At 35.5% G+C, this 22,437-nt stretch overlaps 7 protein-coding genes across 7 annotated transcripts; 4 read left to right on the forward strand and 3 right to left on the reverse strand.

The window, feature by feature from the left end:
- Window positions 1-310: 310 nt before the first annotated feature.
- Window positions 311-965, forward strand: LOC116341593 (bis(5'-nucleosyl)-tetraphosphatase [asymmetrical]). Its single transcript, XM_031768748.1, has 2 exons — window positions 311-489; window positions 579-965. Exons 1-2 carry the CDS (start codon window positions 372-374, stop codon window positions 887-889), a joined length of 429 nt encoding a protein of 142 aa, XP_031624608.1. The 5' UTR covers window positions 311-371; the 3' UTR covers window positions 890-965.
- On the reverse strand, window positions 945-1,672 carry LOC116341592 (dolichyl-diphosphooligosaccharide--protein glycosyltransferase subunit DAD1). Its single transcript, XM_031768747.1, has 2 exons — window positions 1,339-1,672; window positions 945-1,264 (listed from the first exon to the last, which is right to left on the reverse strand). The coding sequence occupies exons 1-2, from the start codon at window positions 1,544-1,546 to the stop codon at window positions 1,134-1,136; spliced, it is 339 nt and encodes a 112-aa protein (XP_031624607.1). The 5' UTR covers window positions 1,547-1,672; the 3' UTR covers window positions 945-1,133.
- A 162-nt stretch (window positions 1,673-1,834) lies between these two features.
- LOC116341679 (sequestosome-1) lies at window positions 1,835-4,668 on the reverse strand. Its single transcript, XM_031768894.1, has 4 exons — window positions 4,215-4,668; window positions 2,777-3,979; window positions 2,390-2,701; window positions 1,835-2,296 (listed from the first exon to the last, which is right to left on the reverse strand). Exons 1-4 carry the CDS (start codon window positions 4,375-4,377, stop codon window positions 2,160-2,162), a joined length of 1,815 nt encoding a protein of 604 aa, XP_031624754.1. The 5' UTR covers window positions 4,378-4,668; the 3' UTR covers window positions 1,835-2,159.
- Window positions 4,669-5,385: 717 nt separating this feature from the next.
- LOC116341647 lies at window positions 5,386-6,478 on the forward strand. Its single transcript, XM_031768827.1, has one exon. It carries the CDS (start codon window positions 5,504-5,506, stop codon window positions 6,395-6,397), a length of 894 nt encoding a protein of 297 aa, XP_031624687.1. The 5' UTR covers window positions 5,386-5,503; the 3' UTR covers window positions 6,398-6,478.
- A 4,175-nt stretch (window positions 6,479-10,653) lies between these two features.
- On the forward strand, window positions 10,654-14,229 carry LOC116341705. The gene is made up of 8 exons (XM_031768939.1): window positions 10,654-11,086; window positions 11,164-11,258; window positions 11,414-11,702; window positions 11,777-12,044; window positions 12,291-12,414; window positions 12,485-12,960; window positions 13,018-13,867; window positions 13,940-14,229. Exons 1-8 carry the CDS (start codon window positions 11,079-11,081, stop codon window positions 14,065-14,067), a joined length of 2,238 nt encoding a protein of 745 aa, XP_031624799.1. The 5' UTR covers window positions 10,654-11,078; the 3' UTR covers window positions 14,068-14,229.
- A 603-nt stretch (window positions 14,230-14,832) lies between these two features.
- Window positions 14,833-15,513, reverse strand: LOC116341706 (replication protein A 14 kDa subunit A). Its single transcript, XM_031768940.1, has 2 exons — window positions 15,140-15,513; window positions 14,833-15,052 (listed from the first exon to the last, which is right to left on the reverse strand). The coding sequence occupies exons 1-2, from the start codon at window positions 15,383-15,385 to the stop codon at window positions 14,945-14,947; spliced, it is 354 nt and encodes a 117-aa protein (XP_031624800.1). The 5' UTR covers window positions 15,386-15,513; the 3' UTR covers window positions 14,833-14,944.
- Window positions 15,514-16,301: 788 nt separating this feature from the next.
- LOC116341567 (centrosomal protein of 97 kDa) lies at window positions 16,302-22,435 on the forward strand. The gene is made up of 12 exons (XM_031768713.1): window positions 16,302-16,382; window positions 16,517-16,731; window positions 16,818-17,078; window positions 17,379-17,572; window positions 17,821-18,119; window positions 18,196-18,276; window positions 18,344-18,595; window positions 18,668-18,856; window positions 18,944-19,274; window positions 19,404-19,592; window positions 19,674-19,905; window positions 20,310-22,435. Exons 1-12 carry the CDS (start codon window positions 16,379-16,381, stop codon window positions 20,712-20,714), a joined length of 2,652 nt encoding a protein of 883 aa, XP_031624573.1. The 5' UTR covers window positions 16,302-16,378; the 3' UTR covers window positions 20,715-22,435.
- The last annotated feature ends 2 nt before the right edge of the window (window positions 22,436-22,437 follow it).

Genomic DNA, 22,437 nt, shown 5'->3' on the forward strand with positions numbered 1-22,437 from the left:
TTGCTCTATGATTTTCTAGACACAAAACGCGAAGAAAAACGATTTTTAGCGAATTTAAAATTTTGGGGTGATTGCAATACTTTACTGCACACAGTAAAAGTAAAATGGCAATGTCAATTTCTTAATCTTATGTCACCATTGACAAAATGTGAAAATGCCCAAAGGACTTTCATTTGGATATTTGATAAAAGGCAGATTAAAATACCGTTCAGTATATTTAAATATTTGAAATGATTATCATCAAATTGATATTCGCGCCACCTGCAGCACCAATTTGGTAAAAAAGTTAGTTGATAAATTACAATGACAGCGAAAAATCGTATGTAATCTCGTCAAATGTCAAAACCATATCTATTGGCAATTAAATATTAATGATAAAAATGAGGAAAAGAGCAGCCGGTTTTCTGATTTTTCGACGATTGAATTCACAAATCGAATATCTGCTGTTGAAAGCATCATATGGAAATTATCACTGGACCCCACCCAAAGGTAAATCATTCGATATTATCCATTTCAAATGAATCATTTGAATGAAAAAAAATTAATCAGAAACCAACGTATTATGTATTGATATGCAGGCCATGTAGATCCAGGAGAAGATGATTTTACAACGGCATTGCGTGAAACGCGAGAAGAAGCTGGCTACAGCGCAGACGATTTAAAGATATACAAGGATGAACAGAAGATCCTAAATTACAAAGTCAAAGGAAAAAATAAGACTGTGGTTTACTGGCTTGCCGAGCTAAAAGACGGTCACAACAATCCAACACTGTCGGATGAACACACCGAATTCCGTTGGCTGCCCAAGGATGAAGCAATTTCCTTGTCGGGCTACGCTGACTTTGCTCAAATGGTTCAATATTTTCATGATAGAATTGGAAAACTTTAGGTGCAACCAAATACAAATTATGTTCACTAATCCACAATAAATAAATGCTCGATGATTTCGATTATTTTGTGATAAAGACATTCTTTTATTTCATGTTTCAATTAAGATTCTATTGCAGACAAATTCAAGTTTATTCAGTTAATTACGATTTATTTGTATAGGAAAGTATGTGAAGCAGCGCATTTTAAACACTGTTTTGTAATCACGTTGTGCTTAAAATCCATTTTTCGAATACAATTTTGCTCTAGCCGATAAAGTTGAACACAACCAAATGCAGAATAACATGAGCAAAAATGAAATCAGCAAAACCACGTTCCGGTGAAATACCCGCAAATTGTTGTTTGTTATCTGGGTTCACTTGCAAACGAAGACAAACTGCAATCGGACAATGGTAATCAATTATTTTCTTGAATTACGTTTTTTTTTCGAAATAAAATGGTTTTACTCACCGCCAAGTACAAAGCAACTAATAGTCGAGATGAATCCAGACAGAAATGAGTTGAATGGAAATGTTCCGACCAAGCAGCAATACAAGAACTGTGTGACACCGGTGAGGACAATGTAAAACAAGTAGGCGTCAATCAATTTTAACTTTTTCGGCGTATTGTTTACGTATTCATCGTAGAATTTTTGTAGAACTACACTTAAATTCGTCATCTTTGTTGTGGAGTTGGATGCGTTTGTTTCTAAAAAAATGTGGAATAAATGGAAAATAAATGTTTGATGCGGTCGAATCAATGAATACGGCTTAAATGACAAATGTATCGTAAATGGACACGTCAAAACATTTTTTCTCGCTTCGACCATGTCAAATTAGTTGCACATTTCACCACCAGTCGAACTACGAACATAAATTCCATTTTTCTTAACAATGCTTTTTTCATTAATCATGTAAATAAAAAAACTTGATTTTTTTCTTGCAGCATAGTTTTTTTATTGATCTTCCGGGGGTATAATAAGATATTTTTGTGATTTTAAAATTTTATATATTTTTTTTAATATTTTGTCAATATATATATATTATTTCAATGTTCCTTTCAAATGTGAACTCTAAACTATCCCAACACCTGTGAATAATACTCATAATTCACATGCACATATATATATATATATATATATAAATGATAAAAATGTGTTTAAGAATATGTTATAGTGCTACAATATAGTATATGAATGCATAAAGAATAAAGAATAGTAGCAATAAAGTCATTTCATCATTAAATTCGTCCGTATGTCAGTGTCACGAATGGTCAGTTTGTATGATGACCATTTATTTGTGTGGCTGCAAGAGATCGAGAGCATTCGAAATGTTTCCGTCGACTGTTTCCAGAAGTTGAGTCAACCAGCCACCCTCGTTGCTGAAACCCATTGCCATCATTGCGGTTAATGATTCGTTGACACGAGCGTCTGAAAAGATGTTCGCACATTATTAGTATGGTTCAAGAAAGGAATATCACTTTTAAATATGTAATAGAATTTTTTTTTAAATAAAAAACACACCTGGATGTAATGGGGTCGGTGGTGGTGTCTTGGTTAATTTGACCGCATTTTCATTGGCACCATCAGTGACATCAGTTTTTGCCTGTTCGTCAGTTTGTGGTGGAACGGTTGTTTGATTTTGTTTTTGAGCATCAATGTGAGTCGATAGCAAACGTGACAATTCAGCGTAATCAACGTTGTTGGAACTGCCAGAATTTTGAGCTGGCGGTGGAGTTGATTTCTTTGGAATTGCCCCGGTGCTGGAGCCAGATGCACCAGCCGACTCATCGATTTCGTTGCTTTCGATGAATGTCCATTCACGGCTTGGGGAAGCTGTTCAAAGCGATCATTTAGTAACAATGTAATTTGAAATTTTTTGTTTTAATAAAAATAATAATGGTAACAAACCTTTTTCGTTCTCAATCGATTCGACACTTTCATCTTTTTTGATGGCATCATTTGATGCTTCTTTGTTTGCTTCCGTCGAATTGACATTAAGCGAGAGAACCATGTTACGAAGGTCTTCGTCTTCATCGTCGCTACAATCGATGACAATAGCATCTGACACCTTGCTTGGTTCCTGGTTAGTCATTGATGCGTCTTCATCCACTTTTTGTTCGTTATTCTCAGCGCTGGCCGATACATTTTCCTTTGGTGAAGCGACGTTTTCAGTGGCTTTTGCCGATGTTGCTGCTGCTGCTGCTGCTTCTGCTGCAGTTGCAGCTGCTTTTGCTGATTCTTTTGCCGTAGCTGCCGATGTTGCGGCTGACGATGCAGTGTGATTGGCACTGGCCAACGATTCCATGTATGCACCGAACGGATCCATCATAGTGGCAAAGTTTTGTGCCATATGTGACAACATGTCAATGCTTTGTTTCAACGGAACGCATGGAGACTTTGGTTTTGCGTTACCATTGTTATTACAAAAATTAAAACCATATGACGGTGCAGTCGGTGGTGCACTTGGTGTGGCTTTTGATGATGTACCACATCCGGTTTTCTTTTCATTTCCATTATTTGTGCCTTGAGCTGGGGTTACATTCGGTGCATTTGCATTCTGATTCGGAGTGTTAACGCCATGCAATACATCAATAACTTGTTCAAAGAATGAATTTGGTCGTCGAGCCGATACGCCCAATGATTGCCGTTTGTGACCATGATGATGCGGATTGTGATGATGTTTTGCAATTTTTTCATCTTTGGCGCAGAGACTTTCGCTGCGACGATGACGCAAGAATCGCTTACCCAATTTCGAACGGTAGCAAATTTCCGCGTCGCTTGGATCAGCGATGCGAATCATCAAATGATGATTGTGCTGTTTCGGTTCACATTCCATGCACAAATCAAAATCATGACATTCCAAACATTTATAGCGATAGCCATAAATTTCCTTGTCGCAACCATCGCAAACCACATTTGCATGATGCATACGATTCGATGATGTTGAATTCGATGCAATTGGTGTGTTGCTCACCGATGGTGCGACAATTTCCTGGAATTGTACGCTCTTTGTCGGAGCACCCTTCACAACAAAGACCTTGTTAATCTTTTGCTCTTGGAAAATAGCAAAGTCCAATGCATTGAAAATTGTAATTTTGTCACCATCAGCATCTGTAGAAATTTTTTCCGAAAAAATCATAAAAATTTAATAAAAGAATTGATACTATTGTATTCCAATACTGAAAACGCGAAGAAATTGATGAAAATGTAAAAAAACATGGTATTTCATAACGTTACACGGATATTGTGAAATTCAAAAACTAATGACTCAGAGAATAATAAAAGGTTCATTGTCCATGGAACGTTTTGAAACGACGCAAAATATGCATTCAATATGGCCGCTTACCTTGATAGTAAATTTTCAATGGTTGGTTTTTGAGCTCCGGCATACGAATAAAAATCTCATCCTTGAAACTATCGAAACTTTCCAAATACGGTTTTACAGCAAACACTTCGCCAGCACTTTCGGTCAAATTATTTACAACACAAATTTTGTAAATGCGCGACATTTTGATGTTTTTATCTTCGTTTTCTTTTTTGTTTTTGTTTTCTTTAAATCGTCAAACACACACTTTTTTTTTACCAAAGACCTTTGAACGTAATGAACTACGATGTTTCGTTGCGAACGATACGACAGCAAATGAAGATATTCTCGAATACACCGTACTTTATATATGCACTCAACACCAATGAACAGGCAAACTACTGCAGAAATGATTCAGAATACAGCAGCTATTCTAGAATATGCGATGTATTTGAAACACGGTTCACTGTGTGATGAAATTCACTCTACAGACGTATGATACACAATGATATGTTGTTTTTGAGAGATAGTTTTTATTTACAACAAACATATGTTTTGAGCATCGTAGTAGATTGTAACAAAGAGAGAGAATACGACGCAAAAACCTTTAGTATTCTCACATTTACATCGGGCAACACGTTTTTACAGTGGAATCATGTATTTAGTATGCCAACAGCGCCAGTTCGAATATACAAACACAGAATTTGAAAAGCAGCACACATTTTCAGTACCACAGTTTTTATTATTCCATAAAAAATCATATTTTCACATACATTCACAAATTGCTTTATCTCATGCATGTTGTATTGGTAGAATTATCTAAAACTAATAAGTACAATGCCTTGAATGTTCATTCAATCAAAATGAATCTGATAAAAAAGTGAACAAACTCGTTTGGGTCTTAAAAATGTCAACAAGTGTTAGTCATCAATTCAAAAGCTGCATATTCACTACACATAACCACCGAGTCATGATGATTTGATATTCAGGAAAATGTAGCTTTGATTTGAAATGATTGTTTGCTCTCTCTCTCTCTCTCTCTCTCTCTCTCTCTCTCTAACAAAATGAACAAAATTGTAATTTTTCCTTCCGTTTCAAATTCATATTTTTATTTTTACACAAAAATGCACACCGTCAATGTGAGTTCATTTGAATTCAAAGCAATTTTGGCGCTCTCAGTGAATCAACCTGTCAGCCGTCAAATTTGACATTTCTCTCGGTGTGTTTGTGCATTTCATGTGCATTCGTGTTATAACAGGAATCTTGTCAAATCATTCTGCCAACAAAAAATTAATGTTTTGAAGTTATTATTGCATGATACAAATGTTAAAATGGAGAAATGGTCAAAATTAAAAATTGGCACCGACCAATACATTGCCAAGCTCAATCGAAAAGATGCTGATAATTTGGGATCGTGCACATTGTGGTTAAGTGATTTCAAAACATTATGGAGCGAATCATTCACCGATAAATTTGATCTGATCCAACGATTAGCCGATTCAAATCCGGCATTGAACATTGACGACGAGATTGGGGAAAAGTTGATAAGTGAAATTTTTGCGTTCGAAAGTGCCAAGATCGATGCATACACCAACGATGACGACGAAATTCATCTGCAGCATTCGTTGACGGATGAAATGGGATGTACATTCCAATGGTTGTTGAAAAAACGGGATGCACAGGTATTTTTCGAGCAGATCACCAAGCCGTTGCTACAACAAATTGGCGAAATGGAAGACAATGAAAAGGTATTGATTGAAATAATCAACAAAAAGGATGCTGAAATCAATCAATACAAATTGGAAGGTGCACCGGAATTGAATCGAAAGAAATACATAACGGAAAAGTTCGACGATACCAAATACACGTCACCATCAAAAGTGTTCAACTGTTCGATTGATAGTTTTGAAGGTATGATTTCACCATTGTCAAAGAAAATTGCGAAGCGTGAAGAAAGCATTTCACCGCAGAAGCCAACATTTGTACCGACCAATTTGGTAGAAGCCCGAACGGGAAGAAATCGAATGCAAACACAGTATCGACAACCAACTTCACTGGATGTTGAATACGATGTGTCGGACGATGATGGGGATCAATCGATACCCATGGAATCAAGTGACCTTATTGCAATGGAAACTGCTGCAGCTGTGCTAGAACCAGTGAAGCCAAGCCCAAAGAAATCAACCTCAAACAAACGCATTAAGCGCATCAAAGACGTATTATGAATTTTGTTTTAAGCATTAACAAAGTTTTTGAAGAAATATTGAAATTAAATCCTTATCACATAAGGCAATAAGAAATATGAATCGAACGAGTTTTATTTGCATTTCACAGGAATAATGACTTTTTCAGGGTGATATGACACATTGCATTTGGTAAATAGAATCAGTTTATTGTTTGACTCGTTTTTCACAATCATCTAAACAAAGATAATCAAATGTGCTACGCACAGCAAGTGTCGCATCGGTATATTGTTATTGTAATCGTGCATGTTGGTAACATAAATATCGTTTCAGTATATAAAGCATCACATCAGCTACTATACAAATTAACCATGCACACTGTGTCGCTTGGCTAACGGCACAATTGATACATAAACACATGAATATGCATTCGTAAGTATATAATTGTCCGAAGCAAATAAATTCACGTAGTCTTAGTCAAACAAAAACAAAAGAAAAAAAGAACTCTAATCATGAAAACAAAGAATGTCTTGTGATAACAAAAATACAATTGAATTTCATATTGAAAAATAATTCGATTGCACTAGAGTGCGTCTTCTTATCAGCGATAAGAGACTGAATCGAATACTTTGTTGACGATATATGTTAAGATCGGTCCATCCAAATGAGTTGTAATTGACCAAACTGTGTAATTGAAAAAAATCGAGAGGGGTAAGCAAAAAAGTATGAATTTCGAGTCTGCCAATTTTTCTAGATAGATATTTTCCAAAATATTTAAAAATCGTTTTTTATCTAGTCAAATGTGTATGCGGGGGTTTTTGAGGTCGAGGAATCTATTTTTGATATTTATTTTGCGATATAATAACGTTTTGATACGATTTCCATACAAAAACTGGCAAAAATGGTCGTTTACTTCTTTTTTTCCAATTTTTTTTGGTGATGTCGATTTTCCCATCGGATCAAAAAATCTTGTTCTACAAAGTTGTTCAGAATGATGATAGAATTTTTTTGTGTAGGCTGCCCTCCAGCTCCCCCACCCCCTAGGGGGGTCAGGGGTCATAACCCCTTAACCCCTGATTTTTTTTAACCTGAAACCCGAAAATTCGGCTTCAGCATGCCAAAAAACCTTTAGAAAGTGTTTTTTCCAGATGCCCTCCGAGACAATTTTCACATACGCCTAATACGTAGGCTGTTACTTATATTTTGGGCCTAATAATAAAAAAACAATAATTCATCATTGAAAATGGCTTTATAGTTTTTCAAAGTACTCTCCATGATGATCAATACACTTTTGCATTCGCTTGAACCATTTGTCATAACAGTTTTTCCATTCCGCGTGAGACACCTCCAAAACGTGTGTTTTGAACGCATCAACTGCTTCTTCGGGCGTCGAAAATCGTTGACCACGCAGTTTATTCTTCATGTACGGGAACGAAAAGAAATCGTTGGGTGCCAATTCAGGACTGTACGGCGGATGACCCATCAATTCGATCTTTTGAGTGGTCAAATATTCAGTTGTTTGATGAGATGTGTGAAAGCTCGCATTATCATGATGAAGAATTATTCTGCGACGGCGATCTTTTTTTCTCAATTCACCAAACACTTTGGGCAAACAAATGGTGGTGTACCAATCAGAATTGACCGTCCTGTCACGATTTTATACACTTTGTTGAGCATTTCTTTACACCAATTCACACGGGCTATTTTTTGATCATCGGTCAATTTATGTGGGATCCAACGCGAGCAAATTTTTTTCACGGCCAAATGTTCATGCAAAATCGTGTGTATTCTTTTAACAGAAATGCTCAAAGATGCCTCAATCTCACGGTGTGTGACATGACGATCTTCCATTATCATGTTTCTGACAGCATCGATGTTTTGTGGAACAACAACTGATTTTGGACGACCGTCATGGGGCTTGTCTTTGAGCGAACCACGGCCACGATAGAATTCACTGTACCAGCGTTTCACAGTGCTGAAGGATGGTGCTTCATCGCCAAAAGTCGAAACAAGTTGATCGATACACTCTTGTCTTGATAATTCACGTCGAAAGTCGTAATAAATCATTTTACCAAAATTTTCACGAGTTAATTCCATTTTTTCGCTGAGACGCAATTTACAAGTCACTGTAAACAATACAAATAGCGATCGTATGACAAAACATTCTGAGGACGTATACCCCAAAATATAAGTAACAGCCCTCGTATATTCATATACGTTGAGCATTTTTTCGTTATTTTTTAAACCGGTGAACTAAAATCAACGCGTTTTTTACATTTTCTTTCCAAATGAAATGGATATTAAAATCACCGTTATTCGCGAAAATTCTGATAAAATACTATCATTTATGGCTAAATCGAATGAAGCCTCAAAGACGACAGTCATGGAATTCATTAGAATTAAATTCATTGTCAATGCAAATGCCAAGGTTTTCTTTGCGTATAAAGGTAAATATGATTTGTTTGTTTCATTTAGACCCCGAAAATGATTATGTTATGTTTCATGACCAGGAAGATATCGACCAAATTCACAGCCAAAAAATGATTTCGTATTTCTATGTGTTCATTATATAAAAAGTATTAAATTGAATTAAATGTGAAAACATAGTCAAAATTCAAGTGCATGTGTTTTTCTTTACGTATTTCTGCAATAAGACCTTATTCCTATACTTTTAATATATGTGACAAGGCGAAAAGAAATATTTTTTCGTCAGTGGCGTCGCCTAACGTTTTGGTTGACAATGCCAATGGCAAACCAGTGAATAGCTGTATGTCGAACAATTGTGAAATCATTCGCACCAATACATACTAACACAACGAACTTCGTTTTTGTGTGCGCTACACTTAGGTGCTTGTTGTGTTTTGTGTATTGATGTGAATTGCGACTCAATCACAGAAGACGGCGCAACGAACAATTTTTTTTAACTTTTCTCCAAAAAACGTCAACTGAAAGGTCTTTCTGTATTTCTGTATTTGTCGTTCCACGCAAAAAAAAGTACTCTCAGAAAACTCAGATGTTAAAATTCAAAGTAATCTGAGCAAAATACCATTACAACATGGAGATATTTTGTCACGGGGTAAAATGTCATTTTACCCGCAACACATTTCTTTGTGGGTAAAACGGCAATTTAACATGTGAAAAAATGTCTCCATGTTAAAATGCCGTTTTACCCGCCAGGAAATGTGTTGCGGGTAAATTGACATTTTACCCTGTGACAAAATGTCTCCATGGCATTTTGCTCTGATTACTTTGAATTTTAACATCTGAGTTTTCTGAGAGTAATACAGTGCGTTTTTTTTTCTATAATGTGACGAAGTAGCACCGAAATGTTTCAATATTCAAAAAATAATTTTGGTGTTGCCTAATGGGACCCTAAGCTATTTCGAGCTTAGGTTTCGACAACTGTCAAATCAGAAATTCCTTTTGACAGAAAAACAGAAGAAAAAACGCCTTGACTGGGCAAATCAAAATTCAACAAGAGATTGGAGCGAAGTTATATACACTGACGAGTCATTCTTTTGGCTGGTGAATAGCACTACCCATGCCTAGTCTAGAGCCGAAAAGAGAGTGGTCGTTCGCACGGTAAAGCATCCGCAAAAGGTGCATGTTTATGGTTGCTTCTGTGAAGCTGGTTTTGGAAAGTTGACCGTATTCACGGGCAACGCCATGAGGATGAACCAACTTTATTCATCAACACTGTTACCCACCGCTAAGAAGTTCTATGGCATCGGCAATTCGAATTGGCTTCTATTAGAAGACAACGGTCCAAAACACAAAAGTCGTATCTGCATCGCTTGGAAAGGGGAAAATGACATTAAACAAATGGACTGGCCGCCACAGTTACTCGATTGCAATCCGATCGAAAATGTTTAGGCTTTTATTAAGGCAAGGCTTCGCGGTAAAACACACCGCAATTTGAAGCAGCTCAGTTCATTCATTCAACGCCAGTGGAAAGGTTTTCAACTTGAATATGCTGAAAATTTGAGCAAAAGTATGCCAAATAGATGTGCCCGTGTGATCGACAAAGAAGGAGAACGCATTAAATATTGATTGTGCTCGAAGTAGCTTAGAGACCAAATAAAACATCAATAAATTATCTCAACATCGTGTGTTTCATTTAAAATTTGCCCCATTATAGAAAAAAACGCACTGTATGTCTACTTCATTCAATCTCTTTTCGATCAAATAAACGTCAGTGTATACAGAAAATCTCTTGCTAATCACATCATGCATGTGGTTTAAACTTTGACAATTGCATTTTTTGCACAAAGTGTGCTACAGTCCGAAAATTCATCACAATTAGAAGGTAGAATCGTAAGAAAAATATTCATAGTGATAACATCAAATACAATTGAATTTTGCATTTGAAAGAAAGTTCTCTTATCGGCGATACGAATATCAGGAAGAAGGCACAAAACAAATTAAATTATTTATATAAAATTGATTAAAAGCAACAAATCAAAACAAAACAAAAAAAAAAACGTTTTCTGAGATCGGGAATTGTTGTGTGTTCAGTTGGATGCGATCGACCTTATCACGTATCAACAACAAAGCATTCAATTCAGTCGTTTGTATGCCGCACTACGAACAACATCATCTCTGACTATATAGTGAGAAAACGACTGACGTCGACACACAATCAATCAATTTGTATTTGATACCGAACACAAATGCTGACTAAATAATATTGTCTTGAAGAAAAAATAAGAACAGGAGATCCAAAATGGAAGAGTAAGTATTGAAATAGAAAATAAAATGGCGATCTTTTCTTTTGCATGAACAAATATCACAATTGCACTCTATTTCAGTTCTGTGGAAAGGCGCATTTATTCAGCTGGCAAAACTTTCCTATGTTTTGTTGTATTTCTAATCTGCATTCAACCTTTACTTTTGTGCTATTTTGGTAAGAAAGCATTTCGATGATAATTTTTTTTCCTTCTTCGTTTTATGGACTTTGAATTCATATTAGTCATTGATTACAGCCAGCCTTTTTTTTATTAATCAATTACGGTGGAATGTGATAATTTTCTTTTTCAATTATTTTCGATTGGGTGCCAGTTGTGTCGGTGTCTCGTTTATTATGGCGCAATTTTCTCATAGTAAAAAATCAACATTTGACTTTTGTCAAAAAGGATAATCTACGAAGTTTTAGCTATACAGCCCGTAATCCTGGCATCATTAATGTCATCTTACACTTGCAAGGCGAACCAAATATCGACGCCATTCGTGATGGCATTGAGCGTGCTGTTTTACAGAAGAAAATGAAATCGGGAGAGTTAATGTTTCCAAAATTATCAGCTAAACTAGTGACGTGTTGGGGTTTTTACGCTTGGAAAATGTGTCCAGAGTAATTTTTGTTTCGTATTTAACATTAATTTTTTCTATTTGGGCTGAGATTATATGGTGGCCATTCAATTTTAGATCATTTGTGGTTGACAATCACATCAATGTATATCCGCCAAATTATCGTGGCCGTCCGGTGACCAATTCAAATATTCAGGATTATATAAGTAACATTGTGTCGAAATATTTTCCAATTGGCCAACCACCATGGCAAATTTGTGTGATACCAGTGGTGGGCACAACATCATTAACACGTACCGAAGAGATGCCAAGCACTTCATCAGTTGAATCGGCCAGCGGCAATGATACCGAAGAAGAGCAACACTCATCAAGTGATTTTACAATGGTAAGATAAATGGTCCAGAGCGTGTCTCTTTTGACATATACGAACGCCGTACCCGGCTATCACACGATAAGTGTGAGTGTTTAATGATTGATTAGTAATAATCACACACGTTTTATTTCTTTCACTGGACTTTACTCCTTGTCTGTGTAAATAGACCGAATTAAATGTTATTTACTTTGATTTCTTTTTCTTTTTGTTTACCGATACGTGTCCTACCGAACATCGCGTGATATTTAACCCGCTTAGCGTTTGACATCAACTGAGCATTACTATATCATTGTGCGAATGCATCATTTACTGATATCGGAAGAACCCGATTTGCGCCTGTCTGATCTACTTGCTATTGATTCGAAGAGTACAACACTGAGCGGTAGAAAAATTACTTACTTATTATTATTGATTGTTTTACGATTATTTTTCTTTTGTGAATCTCCCCTTAGGTAGAAACGAAGCCGATATCGATCGTCAAATACCAAAATCACCTCTCATGGATATTATGCAGTATCCTGTGTACATTCCACAACTGTACATGCGCTTACAAATCGGTCTAACAAATGCATGGAACGAATTCAAATCAAAGTATGATCCGTATGTTGGAAAATCATCAACCATTCAAGCACCAGTCACAATGCCAACGACATCGACTGAGTTTCCATCGCTTGATGATTCAAAATTAAACACCGTCGAAACACTTCCAATTGAAACGTTGCCACAGTTATTTGCATCGTTGCTCATTTCCTATGTAACAATTGCAAGCGATTTTTACAAAGGATTCTATGCAACCCGTCATCATCCAATGATTAAAATTAAATTCTTAAACAGTTTGATCAATCGTGAAGTCAAAAGACGCAACATTTCGTGGGAAGTGATTTGGCATGCAATGTGGGCCACTTTAAATCCGATTCGAATCACAAAGGTAATATGTGACAATGATTAACTGTCAAACAAAAACCCAAATATTTTATATTTACAGGTTTCGTTCGAATGGATTTGTTGGGCATGTGTAGCGATCAGCATTCTCTCGCCGCATTTAATTTATCGCGAATTGCAAGCGTTTCGATACTGTTTCTTCCAGGGCCATGTCGGTTATCCCGACACTTTGATCGGTTTTATGTTTGCCTACATTCCATTGTGTTACAATGCATTCAAAGAGTGGCTTCGATTGGTTGGTATATTTGTGCAGGCGCCACGTTTCATTTATGAAGAGCTCATCGAAATCCATCGCAGTGATGAGCATGTTTTGCAAAACATATCACTGTGCGGTAGAAAAGTATTATCTTGGTCGAAAAAAATCGATGTAAATGACATTCGACGGGCGTGCAGTAAACACGGGGTCAGCCCATCCGAACTGTATATGTCAGCCAATAGTTCCACCATCATGGAGTTACTGCATGAATATGAATCGGTTCCGGTGCCAAAGCAAATACGTGTTTTTGCCTCACTTCACAATCATGACTTTTTGCAAGGCTATTTGAATAATGAAGACTACGAATCGGGTCATTTGAGTTTAATTCTGCCAATGGAAAAAGTTTCACGCAAACAACTCAAACAAATCCGTCAAAATTTCCGTGTGGCACGCGAAAATCAAGTTGGCATCTATTTTCTATTTCAATTACACAAAAGATTCAATCTTTTAACGAAATTCTTACCATCCGTATGGACGGTCATCATATTCAATTATTTGTCGAGACGATTTTCAATCACAGTCACGGAAATTGTGAGAAACAAAAATGCACTGCAACAAAGGGCCAACATGAACATTACATGCTGGGGACATGATGTTCTGGATGTGCTTTTCTTCAGCCCACCACATAGCAATGGAAGTAAGTTTTTTTTTTTTTTAAATCGAAATTTACGCTGAGCAAATATAAAGCGTATTCATGACCGTATTTCAGGTATATCACTTTCCATTCAACAATTCGGTGAACATATTCTTTTGGGAGTGATCAGTGATGCACAAATTCATCCGTTGCACATTAAACTATCCGATGGATGGACGAAAAATTTGGAAAAACTATTTTAAGCAGTTATTCGCAATGGTCAGATTTATTGATTGATTGTATGAAATTGTTATGCTTATGGATGTATCGATTCGAATCGATTTCTAAAAGATCCATTCTAGAGCACTATTGGATACTCTTTTATTTAAATATATTATTATTCAGCTTGTTCAACATCGGCAAAATTCTATTTGTTATATAGTTTTGTTGACGAATGAAATATATTGTTTGTTGTCTTTTGTACATACAGAACGTGTTTCAATAGTATTTTATTGTGATTTTTCAGAATCAACACTATTATGAGCATTATGAATCACGGAACAAAGTCTGTAATTATAAAAAATAATGTCTGTTCGATAAAATAGTACAGCCTATGGCCACCTAACCTTGTTAAGATTTTTTTAATTTGCTCTGGCATAGTAAGTCCTATCAGAAGTGTAATAAGCACCGTAGAGGTGCGGGCACTTTTCTTCTAAGTGTTTCTTTTCTTGTATTCATCAAAATGTTTATGGAGCAAAATTAGCGTGAGACTTTTACTCGTAATTTTTGGTTGTCCGCAAAATTGATTCTGGCAGATTCTCAAAAATAGTAATTAAACAACCTAATAAGGATAGAATCTACTAAGGCGATGCCTTAATAAAGTCCAAAGCTCGCCAAAATCGACGGCTATTATTGACAGCTGATAGTAAATGTTCGTGCATGATTTTTTTTAATACAAATATCAAGTGATTTTCAATTCTCTCAATACCATAAATCAATATTACGATATAAAAAAAATACACAAATCGTTTGCTTTTATGTAAATCTAATGGAATAAGTTTATTGATGTTGGTATAGTTTTTAATCAGCTTTAAATGATTCAACAGTATGCTGGTGCGTGGATAATGATTTCATGATGATTTATTCCAAGTTCAAAATGTCCTTGCAGTTATTCCAGAATGTGACCATCTGAACGTGTGCACTTTTGTTGTATGGTTCATTGTCGGGTTCATCGGGGAAAATGATGATCTAACCAAAAAAAAAAATACACACAATCAATTCAGTGTTCGAAAGTGATTTCACAATAATGCGTAATTTCAATTCATTGAACGTTACCTCTTTGTTTTGAATGGTGTTTGCGCTGGTCGGTACACCGATGACCTCGATCCATCCTTTAACCGGTGAATTGAGCGGTTCCGACAGCTGAATCTCGACATCCAAATCATCACTGGTTGTGGCTTTGATTACCGATGCTCCACGATCTACCTCTGTCTGCACGTTTACATGAATGCTCACATGTTGATCGATAAAATTACGCAACATTGAACCATTGACGAGTGTACGTGGTGTAAATGTAATCATGTTTCACTAGATTATTTACCAAAATTCCGAAATTAATCAAGAATAAAATGAATTTTCTTCAAAACGACAAGGTGCTCATGGAGCTCTGTAGTGTAACACACAATTGTTTATAGTCGGTTTGTTCGGTCTGTCAAACGAGTGAAAAGAGCGCGAACCAACTGAACGATGTAATAGATTATTCTTTTGTCATTTGAACGAAAACGCTTTGCAGTAGCAGCACATTCGTAACAAAGTGAATTATTTTTGGACATTTTTTGGAATTAAATATTTATGGAAAATTGTGTCCTCGTGTGATTTTTATTTTTTTTCGAAAAATCTCTTTGCAAAAAAACTAACAACACAAAGTGGATTTAATGTTCACACAGTGTTGTTGTCATTTGAACGGGGCGAATTGAACGTTTTTTTGTTCAACTGTTTTGATGCCACTTGCTTGATTATATACAATGCATTTTCCCATTGACTTTCATGCCGTGCAAAATGTCAAATGAAAAGAAATAAACGATGCGAACGACATAACATACATAGAACGAAAAATCGCACTCAACAAACCGAAAAAATCAATTAAACTTTTTTTTTTCTTTTTCTCTTTCTCATTCGCAACAAAACATGCAATGTGTGTGTACCAGCCAATGTGTCGTGCGTGCAAAAATATTCTTTTTTACTAATTACTATGAATCGCATAAAATATTTTAGTTAGACCAAAGTGATGTTTCTATAAATAAAATTTAAATTGAAAACAAAACGAAAAGAGCACACAGATTTGTTTGCAACCTGCTTGGGAAAACGTCAAACACTTGCAAGGTGTTTACAATTGTTTATTAGTGAATATTGAAACGAAAGAGAGAGAAAAAAAAAACAATTTCTATGTGAATATAGTTGCAATCGATATACTATATGAAATTTCGTTGCTTATTCTATTAAATCATATAGAATAAGAAAATAGAAGGATACTGTGTACTTAGTATTAAGGCGGAGGACACGTTTTTTTACACAATGGGTAAATATTACATAAATTTTTGTGTGAGCAATTGCATTTATGTGGAGCAAGAGAAGAAATAAAAAAAAAACCAGTAGAAATTGTGTCAATAGTTTTATTGAATCATAAAAATGGTGTTGTTTACATTGATTTAGATCATAGCTATATGTTGGAATTGAATACACCAACCGAACCGTCGGTGGAGAAATTGGTGGACGATCAAAAAGCGTCAACGATATTGGATTTATCGAAAAAAGGCTTGAAAAAAGTGCCTAAAACGGAAGATGCAGAACATGTGAGAGAGCTCATTCTGGACGAAAATTTATTGCAAAAAATCGATAATGTCGATTCTTTCCTAAAAATTGAAAAGGTTCGAATGGTTATTTTTAATTCATATCAATTTAATGTACGTTTTTTATGTTAATTTTATTTTATTGTCATGCATATTTAATGTAGATTTCACTATGCAAGAACAATTTGCTGCGAATGTATGGATTGAATCGGTTGCATCTTCTTCAAGAGATGAATTTATCGAACAACAGTATTGTCACAATTGAAGGACTCAAAGAATTGGTACATTTGCGATATTTAAATTTGCAGGGCAACAATATCAAATGCGTTGAGCATTTAAACGCAAACATTCTATTAGAGTATCTAAATTTGGCTGAAAACAGCATTGGCAGCATATCGGACATCTCGCCGCTGAAAAATTTAAAGGTATAATCTCATTTTCTTTCGTCTCTATTCGTTAATATTTCAAGTGCTTTTGCGAACAATGACTATGAACTTGTGTGAATGTTACACCCATCATTTAAGCAAATTGAAAGCACTCATGCAATCCATATTATATGTTGATATGTGGTGCAATCGTGCAATAGTCAAACATATAGAAACGTTAGGCTTTACAATATTAGCGTGACATATTTATTCGACGTCGTTTTTCCACATACATAATGAATTTTCATGGGGATTATTTTTGTTTTTCTCTTATGCGGTTTTTTTTTCTTCATTTCATAGGAATTGTACTTGCATGGGAATCGATTAACTCATTTACGACAATGTGATCGCTATCTACCTGTATCGATACAAACACTAACACTGGACCACAATAATATTTCGGATTTAAATGAAATTTGTACGCTAAGCGGCTTAACGTCACTCAACAGCATTTCCATCCAAGAAAATCCATGTGTTCAAATGACGAATTCAGTGTAAGTACAAATGAAAGCAACAAAACCACACATAATAAATCATAGTAGCGGTCGACTTGACACATATTATCCACATCAAGTTGGAGAAATTACAGCGCAAAATTCAATTGAACGGTTATTTTGATTTGTCATGATGTACTTGCAACATCCGTACAAACTCTGCTATTTTTACTTCGATTACTCAAGTTTGTTTTGTTCGGTAACGTGTTTCATTTGTTTTGTGTTTGTTCGTCTGTTTCTTGCATTAGTTTCATTTATAAGAATACTGGCTTCGACTATCGACCATTTGTGCTGAATTGGTGCATGACTGTCAAAGTAATCGATGGATTTGCTGTTAATCCAATTGAAAGTCTTAAAGCTGAATGGTTATATAGCCAAGGACGTGGTCGACAATTTCGTATCGGTGAACAAGTTGATTTAGCAAAGTACTTGAGTTCCGTGTGTCCGCTTACCGGTGAGGCGCTCGAAAACGAAGAAGACCGCAAATTGAGACTCATTTTAAGTAAAGCACAACAACATCAACGACAACTTAAAGAAGAGATTTCGGGTATGTAGTACATCATTCTTTCGGTGGTGTTTGAGAATAATCGTTGACATTATTCGTTTTTTTTTTATGAAAATAGAACACTCAAATTCATCGGCCAATAACTCGCCATCAACGAATCGACGTCGTGGCACATCGAATCGAATACAATCACCAAGAGGTAACGAATCATAAAGTTTCCATCCAATTTGAATTGTCAGTGAATTTAAATCACTTTTTGATTTTAGTTTCACGCTTGGGTCGAGCCAATTCCGGTTCACCAGACTCAATGTCCAGCAGCTATCACGGAAATACATCGTCATCGATGAACAATGACACAAACACATTGATCCAAATGTCATCGTCTTTAATTGAGAATGTAAATGCCGAAAAAGGTAACATAATGGTCCAAAGTCTAGATCCAACCATTTTGAGTTCGCCACCGATAAAACTAACGTCAGAGTCAAATAATGTTCGTTCAATAATACCGCAAATCAATGGTTCGTACCATATTTTTCAATTGAAAATTAGCATTGGTTATCAATTTTAATGTGAACTCATTTTTAATATAGACTATCAAACACGCCAATGTCCATTGGTTGCTACATCAAAAATCGTGCCAGTGCCAGAGACACTGATGAGTCCTGATTGCCCTCCATCCAATGTTGTTCATGCAAGCGTTATTCATTCGACACCAACTCAACCCAAATCCGAAATATCCTTGCCAAATCAAAAGGTTACCGCAATTAAATCCACTAAAGGTTTGTAAATTCGATTTAATTTTTTTAATCCATCTACCTATAACAATTGGTAAATTCTAACGATTTTTATTAACCAAAATTGTGCAGAGTCAAAACTAATGTCACCAAAAAGTCGTACATCGTTGACTAAAAAGCAGGAAAAATCGCCCGTTTTAAATGTACGCAAAAATAACTCAATTAATACGGCACTAAAGGCAAACCAAACAACTAACCAAATACACAATGAAACACTTCAACAAAAGAAAACGTTGGCACAGAAAACACAATCGCCACCACCACCCGCACAAGCTCCAGCATCAAAGCAACCGGCCAGTTATACAGTAACACCTGACAACATGAGCAATGTCAGTTCAGATGATGACAGCGACCATTTTAGCGCCGACAAACTCAAAACCATAAGAAATAAAGCAGCACAAAGGTAACCGATTGCGCACTTGAATTATTTAACCATGAAATTAATCATTTGGAATGGAATTATCGGGATGGACTAACAAAGTCACTCTTTGACATAATGATGTTTATTGAAACAATTTAAATTTCTTTACAGATCTCAGGAACATAGTCAATCAAAAGATAATACCGATGCAAGTTCATCTAAACCAAAGCTTATTAATCAAAATTCAACTGAAGAGTCGGCTATTGTGATTCAGAAGGTATGGCGCGGTTATAATACACGCAAGATAAACAAGCACATTGCTGAGAGTCTACAGAAGAATAGAACTCAACAGCATATTGAGTAAGGGCATTTTTTCCTATTTACTTCATTTTTTTTTTAAATTTTTCAATCATTCATTTCAATGTTTGCTATATTTTGCAGAAAATTGTCACATGATATGGAAACAACGAAAGTTGCACTGGAAAATGAACGAAAAATTCAACAGCTTCAGATGCAGGCAATAAATGCCTTGTGGAAGAAAGTGTCAACACTGCAGCCAGCAGCAAGTGCAATTGATTCGTCCGCAACGAGTGCAAATTCAAGCGGTTTGGAACCCAATTCAACTGCTGTGGTACAAGATTTGGCGAAAACATGCTCGGTTTTGACTAATCAGGTATGAGATCACATGTAGGGATCACAGAGATCTAATATTCAATACATTATGATTGTATTATTGCTTTTATTGTATTGCCGCTCCAAGGCACACATTGTTTTATGTCTGTGTGCACATTAAGCAAGTACCTTGTACTGTTAAACATAGCTTGTTAAGTTGGCGATTCAATGGAGGAGGGAATTCCAATATTTTTTTTCGAAAAATCTAGGGGTCAATTTGGTCTTCGAAGAATGTATGGCTCATTTCTTTCGGTGAAAAAGCCTAGCGAATTGAAAGAATTCACGCCTCGAAAAAATGATTAGCAAAAAAAGTCTTGAGGGGTTTTATTTATCCTTGGTCCGAATCAGGACTTTTTCATTATGTTTTTGAAAGATTTCTCTAACTTATGTTCTCTTATTTAACAGGTGCAACAGTTGCAAGGATCAATGCGTGATATAATCCAGTGCATGAGTGTGTTATGCAAAATACCGAGTCAAAAAAATGAGTCCGGCATGGAGGAGAAAAAACCCGAAGTAAAAGATAGTTCAAGTACACAAACTGAAATTGTCGCCGTTCATACTCCGCAAGTCGAGAATTTACCATTTCCATTTGCTAGTAAATTGCCACGACCATCAACACTATCGCTGACCGATTCGAATGGCTCTAGCACATCGATTCGCAAAATATCGGAACGTGACGGCGAAGAAACTACAGACAGTGAGAAGAAATTAGATACAGTCGAGTCAACGAGCACCGATAACAAAGATGAAACACCCGAAATATCAGCCAAAAGTGATGGTGATGAAAAACAATCGAAACTAAATGATTAAATAATTTGATAAAAATGAACTTTTAATCGCATAGCGAATTTAAACATAAATTAATTTAAGAATATGTTTCGTGATTTTAATTCGACGAACTATTAACATTAAACGTACTCCAGCTCTCCTGTACAAAACAAATGATAATTTTGCCGTTTGAAAGATCTATCTACTACGATTGTTAGATAAAACAAATCCATAACAATTGCATGTGAAAATGGCAATTTGGTCGCTTCAGAAAAAATCTCTTGATACCAAAAGAAAGTCATTCATCCCTCCGGTATTGATGTACATCAAATTAGGCATTATTTTATGATTATATATGGCGACATTTCAAGCAACAAATAAGCTTTCGACTAAAACAACTTTAAAAACTGTTACGAACATTTTTTGTGTGTTAGCTTCAAGTGTGAGCATATTAAGCCAAAGCATTGAGAAAAAATTTTTACAAAACAACAAAAAAAAAATTGTTATTGCCTCAGCACGATCTAGTTAAGTCCAATCTGCATAAGTGGAAAGCAACACACGTTTGCTGCATTCAGTTGTTACAATGAAGAAAAACAAACATTTTTATAGCGCACGCTTTGATGGTGACTTATATTCATTTTTTTAAGCAAAATCGACAAACATATTTTATAATGATGATTTTTTTAAAATGCAAAACAACCATTTCATACAAAATATTGCGTTTAATTCAAATTGATTTTGTTTTAAATGATCCGATTTAAAAAAAAATTGTAAAATCCTAGATTAAATAGACCTAGATTAATTTTGTTCGCTTTTTATTTGCAAGCAATTCATTTTTAGATAAAACAATAATGTTCATAATTATTGATTTTGCGACCAGTATTCAAAATTAGCATTTTAGTTATTCAATTGAATACTTTCCATTTGTTTAATTGTGATTATTGATTAGACAAACGATCGAAAACCAAATTACAGAATGAAACATAGAATCTAATATGCAAAGCGCTTTCATTAAGAAAAAAAAACATTCACATTATCTCATAGAATTCTAACACACTAGACGATATCGTTGATATTACATAGCTTTTGATTTAGATGTGATTTAACACTGGTTCGATTTTTGGGAGAAAACAAAATTCACAAATCAACCAAGCCAAGAGGTATTCATTGTTCTTTTGATGACATTGACGTAGAAGGTGTCAGTATTATCGTTTAGCTCTAGTTTAAAAGATATGTAGCGGCAACTTTTCGATGACAATTTCTCTTTTTTTTGAACACACCTATGCTCAATCTAATCACCCTGCTGCTGATAGCCATTACATCTGAATTGGTGAACTGTGGTACACTATCAATGACTGATCAGCAGCAGTAAGCATTTAGTTCGTGCATTGGTCCTTTTAAAAGGTCAAATAAATTATCATGTAGTCTTCTGTGGCTCTATTTTGCTAAATATTGCCAGATATCTCTACTCAATATCCCTGTACGAATTACAGTACATTATTAAGGGTGAGGTTTTTTCACAGCATTTTTGCCGGTATTATCTGAAAACTAGAGCTGAAATTGTTTCAAACCCTTTTAGAATCAGAAGTTCAGAATGACCTGGTGGTTTGTTTGTGTAAAAGAATGACTATATGATGTTCTTCACTGTCACAGTGTGAAACAATTTGGTCATTTTTTGTATTAAACCAGTATTTTCAGATATACTTTCATTTGATTTTTTATTTTGTTTCATTTTAAAAAGGCAATAATTTTATTTCAATTTAAA

The sequence above is a fragment of the Contarinia nasturtii genome, unplaced genomic scaffold (genome assembly GCF_009176525.2).
Source record: "Contarinia nasturtii isolate CC-2019 unplaced genomic scaffold, AAFC_CNas_1.1 Cnas_scaffold_745, whole genome shotgun sequence".
Lineage (NCBI taxonomy): Eukaryota > Metazoa > Arthropoda > Insecta > Diptera > Cecidomyiidae > Contarinia > Contarinia nasturtii.